Consider the following 9,790-nt stretch of genomic DNA (forward strand, 5'->3'; position numbering starts at 1 on the left):
CGTGAAATGGCATTATGCTCTGCAAATGGAAAATACAAATCACTATCAGCAAAACTCTTGCAACTAGTATAATAATTAGTATTGTATCTTTTTCCTCAGACGGAGGATCACCTTGTCAGCGACGTTTGCGGGAAGTGGTGGCTCGATACCGCGCCGTGCTGGTCGACCCGGCAGAGTTCGCCTGCATGAAAGCCATCGCGCTCTTTAAGTCAGGTTGGTTGAATGCCCATTGCCCTCAAGTCAAATCCGATGTACCTTGGATCAATTTAGACCGCAACGCGACGCGTAGATGCATTTCTAAATTTGTATTGAATTGACAGATTTCCATATACGTAATTGAAGTCAATTCAATACTTTGGAAATGCATCTACGCGTCGCGTTGTGGTCTGAATTGACCCGTAATACCACGATCGTGGGAAACGCAGACACAATAGATTTTCAATTACTATGCGGCACCCGGGTGCCGCATGGGGAGGTTTCTTCGTTTAGATTTATTTTTCCTTTGACAGTCCTGTGTATAACGAGCTCCTAAGGGACAAATGAGAAATTCGCGTTGATACTCTCGTCTCTCACAGGCGTCGCAGCAGACAAGACAGATTTGGCTGAATACAATTGGGCAGCTGTTGTAAATTTCTTCCGTCGTTTAAACAAAAATTAGGTGCTTCTTAAATAGGTACTGCTCCTTACTCTTCTAATGTTCGTAAGGTTTGATCTCTTGTAATGTTTAGTTGAATCAGTGCAGTTTACAAATTACCTATGACGAATCAATGGAAGTTACCTTTCCCTCTTTCCTTGAGTTTTCGTCTTGTTTCTGAATGATTTAAAATATTTGTGGGACGTTGAACATGCGGTTTAAAGTGCGTTTCTAAAAGTTCCATTGATAACCAACGCCTTTAGTAGTTTTCAAGTTTCCAATGACTCATACTTCAATTTATAACACTTTCATGAAATATATTATTGTAATGTGGTTTTTAAAACTTTTAAAGTAGGTATTGTTATTTGATAATGATCAATTTTCAACAATGATTGCAATGCTACGAGGCGTTGCGAATTGCGATGCATTTTAAATAGGCCATTCAACTTCAAAATAGGTAGCTCTACACCACGAGAAGCAAGACTATCTTCTCGTCTAGTAAATAAAGCTATATACAATGTGTCCCGACACCGGTGTCCGATCCTTTAATGTCATGATCTTGAAAAAATACACATTTTTTTTTTCTTAAACTTGGGTTTTTCTATGTTTAATTTCACGAAATTTATAACATATCGCCTGTGTAAGCGTAGTCCACAAATTTAGCTATCAAATGAGACCTTTTTTATCTTCATAGGATATATTTTACAAGAGCAGTTCTGGTCAGATTAGTGTGAAAACCCCAGAAAAACTAAAATGGCTGCCATTTTACAACCATGAGAGAGAAAAAAATTTGAGGGCCAATTTGTCGATAAAATATGCCATAGATCACGACATTACAGGATCGGACACCGGTGTCGGGACACATTATATATACGCTTGTGCTTATATTGCATGATGCATCGACGCGTCACGTTGTTTAGTGCACTGCCTCTGAAGTAGCGGTCGACAAACTGCGGCCCGCTAAGTTTTGCAAATAATATGTCTTGTTTTTTCGGCCGAAACTTTTCCGAACGAAGCTGCTCTAGACTTAACTTTTTGACTCCTTCATTATTTCAAATCTTCGAAGTATAATCAACATCTCAGCTTTTGTTCAACAATCCAAATCTTCCAGAGACCCGCGGCCTCAAGGAGCCGCTCCAGATCGAGAATCTCCAGGACCAAGCGCAGGTGATGTTGATGTCGCACGCGCGCGCCGCCCACGCCGCCGCGCCCGCGCGCTTCGGCCGCCTGCTGCTGCTGCTGCCGCTGCTGCGAGCTGTTCCCCCGCAGCAGCTGGAGCGGGAATACTTCGCGAAGACCATCGGACAGACGCCCATGGAAAAGGTATTAGCCGATATGTATAAGAACTGAGCAAGGCTGCAGAAAATCTGGTGATCAGGTTCGCTGAAAAATGTCGATGTTGCACCAACGCGTCTGCTGCTGCTGCCGTGAGCTGTCCTCGCTGATGTGTACCTGTGTACAGAGCAGGTCTGCTGGAGTAAAATAATTGTAAAAAATTATAGATGTTGTTAAATACTGGATGGTTGTTCGTTGCTAAAATTTTAAGAGACCATAAAGGGACAAACGCCCATGGAAGAAGTCCCGATTAATTGGGCTGGTGGAAAACCAAAATTATAGCAAATTTCGCCGAAAAAATACAAATTTTGCGCCGACTGTTGCTGCTGTCAGCGGTATCGCCGCAACAGCTGTTAGAGCGAAGCACTTGGACGAAACTCATGAGAAAAGTCTTCACTGATATACAAGAAATGATTAGTGCTGCAAATTCCATACTTTGGAAGTCATGAATGATGAATGACCGGAATTATGCCACGGACTTTCGGAAATACGTCGTTTTTTTTTGTAAATACCATGTACAATATTGTGTACATGGTATTTACAAAAAAAAACGACGAATAAGTTGACGACCTCTGTGGCTCAGTGGTGAGCGCGTTGGTAGCTCAAGCCGGGGGTCGCGGGTTCGAATCCCGCCGACGGAACAAAAAGTTTTCAATGTTCCCGGGTCTGGATGTGTATTAAATATGTGTATGCTAAAATAAAAATCTTAAATATATGTATAGTATAAAAGTATTAAATATATTTCCGTTGTCTGGTACCTGTAACACAAGTCCTTTAGGTACTTAGCACGGGGCCAGACTGACGTGGTGTGAAGCGTCCATAGATATTATATTATTATATTATTATACAATATGGCTTGGATACCATTAAAAAAATTATACGCTGATTGCTGGGTTTAAAATTGATGTTATGTAAAATAATATTGTTATTATTGTGTATGTAGTATTCGACAAACATAAAATAGACATTCCACGTCAGACTATATTCATTGTAAACTATTATAATTAAGTTTAATATAAGTAAGTACTTAGATATAATTGAAATAAAATCGTTGCCTAAATTGTAAATAATAATAATCGAAGCTTGGCGTCCGAACAAATTCCTTGACCGATTTGTTAATCCCAGTACTTAATGGTAAGCCCATTTAAAGAAGAAATTCGCTAAAATGATAAACAGTGTTAGAAGTTAACATAAACAAATATTAGGATAAGTTCTTAATTTGTCACCAAATATTATTTAGAAATTATTTAGAAATGCAGCGCCATCTATAGTCAAACCAAAGAAAAGTTTTGCGCCAAACATTATTTACCTACTGACACTGTAGATAATGGAATACATATAAATTACTATTAAGCATTTTAATGCTAGAGATTGAGTAATTCTTTGTAAATATAAATTAAATGTAAATAGTCTTAAACTTCTGCGCTTAAATGCCGTTTACTAGTCAAAATACAAACTACTTACTGTAAGCTTAACTTTATGCTGTATTACCATTGTAAATAATAAATATTATACTTAATTATTACGGCCTGTTTCACCACTTCCTGATAAGGCTATCCACCAATTAACTTGACAGATCAAGTATGAAGAATATATTAAGTATGTCAAAAAGTTGTGAATAGCCTAATAGGCACTTTATCAGAAAGTGGTGAAGCAGGCCCTTAATATAATAATATGCTATCGACTTTGATGAATAAAAATATTAAGTATAATTTTTAATATGAGGTACCGTACTAAGTACCTAGTTCTTATTTGTTTACATTTATTTCAAACTTAATTTTTTCCGAAGAACATGGCAATTTTCTTCAGAAGATAATATTATTATGTCTAGTCATGGTCTCATGGGCGTACCGAGGGGGGGGCAGGGGGGGGCAGCTGCCCCCCCCCCCCCCCCTGGATCACGTTGACGTCCCTACTAAGTATATTATATAGTACTTTCATCTATAAAAATAACGATTTTTTGGCATTTGTTTGCAATACTAAAAATTATAATTTTTTTATTCTTTATAAGCACCTAGCTTATAAAAAAAATCTGATTTGCCCCCCCCCCCCTAGCTCAGAATCTGCGTAATTTGCCCCCCCCTGGCCCAGAACCTGGGTAATTTGCCCCCCCCTGGCTCAGAACCTGGGTACGCCCATGCATGGTCTATAATCAGACGCTTAAACAACAAAAAAATAAAAGTTATTTTATGTTTTTTAGTTAGATGGTGATTTTATATAAGTATTTAATAATTGACTTTATCTGTTTGATACAATTTTGTAGTATGTATTATTATTGTTAATATTTAGTTACAAAATAAAGATCGTTTGTAAGAAGCTCAAACTGCCAAATGTAAGCAAAGTAGTGCATAAATAAATATTGTAATCTATTCTTTGTTTTTTATTTACTTGATAAAATATAGGTAAGTTTAAAAAACTATAACGCTGAGACCAACACTTCGCTCTCTGTCCGTCTGTCTGCTACCACCAGGCACGGTCCGAAGGGGGAGGTCACAGGGGACATGACCCAAATGTAAGGTCAAATTAAAAAATCTCACAATCTTGCCAAATAATAAAAGGAAATTTCTAGTTATCCTATAACAGCGATAAGTTTAGTGACTAGTGAGTGACTCCTCCAGAACTTCAGGCTGCGACCGCACCTGGCTACCATGCTTTATCTTTTAAAGGCGATAGCTAGACTGTTGAAACGAATGTACCTACATAATGTTATGAAATGTATATTAGTGGTTTCGATTCTTATTTCCGTTAACGTTACAACAAAATATAGGTACTAAAGATAAAAACATAATTAGTAATAGGGGATTTCCATAGTACGTGTTTTTAGCCGCTTGATACGGAATCGTATGTCGACTTGCACTGAATCGGGGGATTTTCAATTAATTACCATTATTTCATAATTACTTATATAATATTGTAATACGGTGACTTAAGGCTGATTTACATTGATACAGTAGCTGGCGCCAGCATCACTGGTTCCGTCGCTGGATCAGCACTGTATCAATGTAAACATGTTTCAATCCAGTCCAGCATCCAGTATCCAGCACTGGATCGAAATAGGACAGGCTGCCTATTTTTCGATCCAGTGAACGCCGGCCGCACGCCGCGCAGCACGTGCCAGTGGCACTGGATCTACGCGTTTTGTTTATGGAACTACGCGTTTTGTTTATTCAATCAACATAATATTATTGCGATCGAAAATGTTATCCAAAAAGTGGTCTGATGAGGAGGTGAAGATTTTTAGACAATGTTTCCAATTTCCTTCGTTTTTGTGAAACACTCATTTTTGATGCAAACGTGTTGTCACCGCAAAAAGGAGAACTGACTACTGGACGCGTGTAAACGATGCGATCAAGTGCCAATGCCAGTGCAGCGACGGAATCCAGTAATGCTGGCGCCAGCTACTGTATCAATGTATACAGCCTTTAGGTATAAAACACTTCACATGTTTGTTTACATGGCCATAATATAAACATTTCTACAGCGATAAAAGGTCTTGTCGTTGTCTGGTATATTAGAATTTAGAAACGTCACATGACACATGACAGACAAAGAGCGACAAGACAAATGACAATGAGCTGACGATGATAGTATTAAGTACCTAAATACAATTATCATTAGTAAGCAGAAGCGTAGCGTGCCTTGACGGGGCCCGGTATAAAAAACTTTTTTGGAGGCCCTTAGGAAAATTAAAACTTCTCACAAATGAAAAAAATCGCATGGGGTGTTGCCGACATTTTGACCTAACGCTTTACGCGAAAGGAATTTGGTTTCTTTAACTTTGTCATATTTTGTAAAAAAAATAAAAATTGTAAATTTTATTAATTTAAATAATGTTGTAGGTATCTTATATCTTTAAACGAGCAATTCTTGTAAGGTGCATTGGGGTAACTTCGGAAGGCAACAGATATGAGATAGGTATAGGTATATTATATATGCAAGGTAAGTATATGTAACACAATCTGTGAAAATGTCAGAAGTCTAGCTAATAACGTTATAAACGGTTCTTGAGATACAGCCTGGAGACAGACAGACAGATGGACAGACATTGAAGTCTAGTAATAGGTTCCCGTTTTTACCCTTTGGGTACGGAACCCTAAAAAGGTGAATAAAGGTTTATTAATTTACACAATATTTTAATTGTTGCATACGCACGTTGGCCCCGGGGGATACTTACATCAGAATATACAGCGGTAGCTACGCCCCTGTTAGTAAGGTGGTAGGTATGATTTAGGTTCTTCGAATATAGAATGGCTTATTCTCAAATAAGATAAGATTTTCCTGTCTGTGGCTACTCTCATACATCTCATTTATATGTTTATAAGTTACTGTAGGACAAGAGGACAGGGCCGGATCGTAAGTTTAGTAGGGCCTAGCTAGACTAATACCATAATTTTATTAAAATAACATTTTTACAAGTTCGGAGTATTTACGAACACCTAAACGTATAGGTACTTGAATTAAGTAAATGAACTGAATGTTCGATTAATCGTAGTCTGCAAACAACACGACTATTTAATCCCTCGATCGTGGATTCCTGGAATCTATTGTTTTCGCGGTCAAATTCACCGCTGGGAGTTGAAGCACAAAATATATATAAGTACTTAATATTGATTCTTTAGTCTCTTTTTGACTTGACTTAGCTGGGGGCTTAGCCCATGAATTCACGCGGACAAAATTAAAAAAATTATGATATCCTAGATCCGGCCCTGTTTGAGGAAATATTACCTTCTATAATAGTAGGTAGGTACTTAATTGTCGGAAAATGGTCACAAGAATGATGTGTCACAGAATTGTAGTGACAAAACATAATATGGGTATACGACCGCCGCGCGTCGCGCACTCATTTTATTTGAATAAAATATTATCGTTGATATTCTAGATAATAAAATTTATAATAACGCCTACGTATTTAAAATTGCAACGTACTTAATATATTGTCTTTTATAAGTTTGGTCAAAAGTGTTATGATTCTTACAAATTTTAGATTTTCAGATCAACAACATTTACAAGTTACAATTAGTATCAAATTATAATATAATACATTACCTATCTATGTATCTTTTTTGCAGTTTTACTTAAGTACACAAATCGCTTTTGAATGATAGGACCAGTGATAGAACCGCTTATTTAGCCCAAAATTGAGTTAAATTAAGACGTATCTACTTATACAATTTATCCGATTGTAAATAAGTAATTGATCGTATTAATAATAACTTAATACCGACACGACTATTTTTATCCTTTACTTGCCCGAAGTTGCTTTGTAATGCAATATACTTACAACCGTACATTTTGCGAGTTTTTGTGTCTTATTTGTGCGTATAAAGTCGCGGGCAACCTCTAGATGAGTAGGTATTAGATAGTTCTTGATAAATCACGCGTATCAACTATAGATTCTCTAGGCGAAGTCATAACCTTGTCTGTAATTTGATGACCGCTATGACGTCAGAATCCAGATACAAAAACTAATTACTATACTTTATAGTCGCATATCAAGTTTTGTTTATTGTTGTGTCTCGGAGAAAAATATCACATCTTGTTACAGTGTCATGCATTAAAATAGCTTCACTTTGGGCAACAATTTATTTGTCTTTTTATAAAAAGTACTCAAAATTACTATTTGAATAGCAATTTTGAGTAAATTGTAAAAAAGAGCATTGTTGTAAAAATAAGGAATTCAAAACTTTAAAGAAATAGATATAGAGTAATTATGTTTTTTTTTTAACGATAATTAATTAAGGATTCATTTTGATACAGTTATAATAAATATCACAATAGTTGTTGGTACACACAGTATATTACAAAAAATATTACTGATAAATAGCAGATGGCAGGGTCAAGTAAAGTATTTTGTCAAGTTTACAATATAAATAAAATATATTCCTTCTGAATGAGAAATCTTAATTTTCATAGTCACTATAAAGCCTGATGTTGATCATGTTTAAGACCTCAACTTAATTTTATTGAATGATAATTTATTTTTGTAACAAAGTTAATATTAATAATAAAATATGTAAAAATATCACACATGTTCTCAGATCCATAAAGTATACTTAAGAGCACCAGAATTTCTTGTTTGTCTCAAGGATTTTCTATGGTTTGCATTACGATATTCAGCTTATATTTTGTTTTTCAAATATATATTTTAAAGTTAATTATATATTTATTGTATATTATTTTATGCTACAACATTTTAAAAGCAACATCTTGAATTTCATTCCTGGGTTTTAGTAGAGCGAAGGAGTATGGTAGAACCCACCAAATGTAATTGTATTGGAGATTTTTTCAATTATAAGGAAACAGAAAGGTCTGTTAGCTTCAAAGCGTATGACACCGATTCTGTTGGAGAACTCAGCAGCAGATGCCGCAGCCGCTACAGTGCCCTCCTCTGTTACCTCTATTTCAGCTTTGTGTACAAATTTTGATACATAAAGTGGCTTATTTGCCATACCTTCCAAGCGAGCAATGTTTTCTTGAAACAAGTCTCTAATTCCCATTTTCTGGAGGGCATCGGTTAAGGATAAACTGGTATCAATCTTGAACCTCGGCAGGAAGCAATCAACCTCATCTTCAGAATACTCCTCCTGGGCCAATTTCAGGCCAGCGAACACCTCATCCAGGGAGACATTTATGAAGTTGCGGAACATATTTTCTAAAGATACACCTGAATCGGGTAACATTATCAGCATCGACAGACGGTCCTGAGATCCGTAGGGAATTTCTAGTATTCTAGCCTGCAATTCTTTGATGTAAGCAAAGGGGTAAGTGTACCGGCTGTACATCATGTTAACTTCCCCTAATATTTTGCCATTACTGTCAAAGAAGGTGTCCTTGTAAGTAGAGGATGCATTGAATGGTATCGTCCATTGTCCTTTGAAATATACAGCACTCGTGAGTAGCAGACTTGCCCCTCTGATGTCGTCAGCGGATAACAGTTGGGGAATGTGTCCTCTTGTCACATTAGATATGACGGTGTTAATGAGATTCGAAGTTAGTTCTGAATTTGAAAAGTTTGCAACAATCATTCTAGTTTCGTATTCTCGAGCCACATCTACAAAGTCCTGTCGTGGGTAGCTTGTGGGGTCTACGAACATGGCGTTGAAGTTCTGGAGCTCCACAGTCGTCGTGTTCACAATTAAATACTGGTGCAATTGTTTATATTCATTTCTGACGACGTCCCGATTTTTTTTAGACGGCAGTCTCGCCGCCCTCTCCAGTTCTAACAATGTGTTCCCACTTGCCCCGTCGGTGGTCACCGCCAGGATGGACCAAACCGTGATAGGAGATATGATAAGATTCGTCCGCTTTTCTTGCGCGTACGTTGTGTGGTAGAGTAATTCTAAAGAGAAGTTTCCGATTCTTTCGGACAGCCTTATTGGTCGTGGTAGATTTCTTGTAGGTTGCACATTTTTTGAGGTTTGCACTTGGCCTCCACATCTTGCCACCATAAAAAGACTATAAATTAAAACACTTAACTGCATTATTTTTATATTAGGCCACATAATTCTGTACTTATCACACAAACTGCAATGATTATCACAGGTATATCAAATGTACATTTGTGATTCGTCACTATTATTTTTATTATTAAATGCGTATAATATCCTCTGCGCTAGGCAGCTTACGAGAATTATTCAATGGAAAATCCAAAACTTGCGAACCGGTTTTATTTTCATTTGCTTGTGGGCTGTCAGCTGTAGAACGGCCAACCAGTGTTACCATACTAACCATATTTTACCGACATGATCTAAATTCAAACACAAGGGAGAGAGAATAATAATATAGGTATAAATTATAATCATAGAAGTGCATTCCTCACAA

The 9,790-nt window shown here is 36.9% G+C and overlaps 2 protein-coding genes across 2 annotated transcripts in view; one reads left to right on the forward strand and one right to left on the reverse strand.

Moving 5' to 3' along the window:
* Positions 1-1,984, forward strand: part of LOC121728095 (photoreceptor-specific nuclear receptor) — a 28,812-nt gene extending 26,828 nt beyond the window's left edge. The window contains exons 10-11 of the mRNA XM_042116202.1: positions 100-213; positions 1,746-1,984. Coding sequence (XP_041972136.1) covers positions 100-213; positions 1,746-1,984 — 353 coding nt within the window. The remainder of the gene's footprint in view (positions 1-99; positions 214-1,745) is intronic.
* A 5,787-nt stretch (positions 1,985-7,771) lies between these two features.
* LOC121728444 (serine protease inhibitor 77Ba-like) lies at positions 7,772-9,673 on the reverse strand. Its single transcript, XM_042116639.1, has one exon. The coding sequence runs from the start codon at positions 9,469-9,471 to the stop codon at positions 8,197-8,199; it is 1,275 nt and encodes a 424-aa protein (XP_041972573.1). The 5' UTR covers positions 9,472-9,673; the 3' UTR covers positions 7,772-8,196.
* Positions 9,674-9,790: the final 117 nt, after the last annotated feature.

Source organism: Aricia agestis, chromosome 6 (assembly GCF_905147365.1).
Source record: "Aricia agestis chromosome 6, ilAriAges1.1, whole genome shotgun sequence".
NCBI lineage: Eukaryota > Metazoa > Arthropoda > Insecta > Lepidoptera > Lycaenidae > Aricia > Aricia agestis.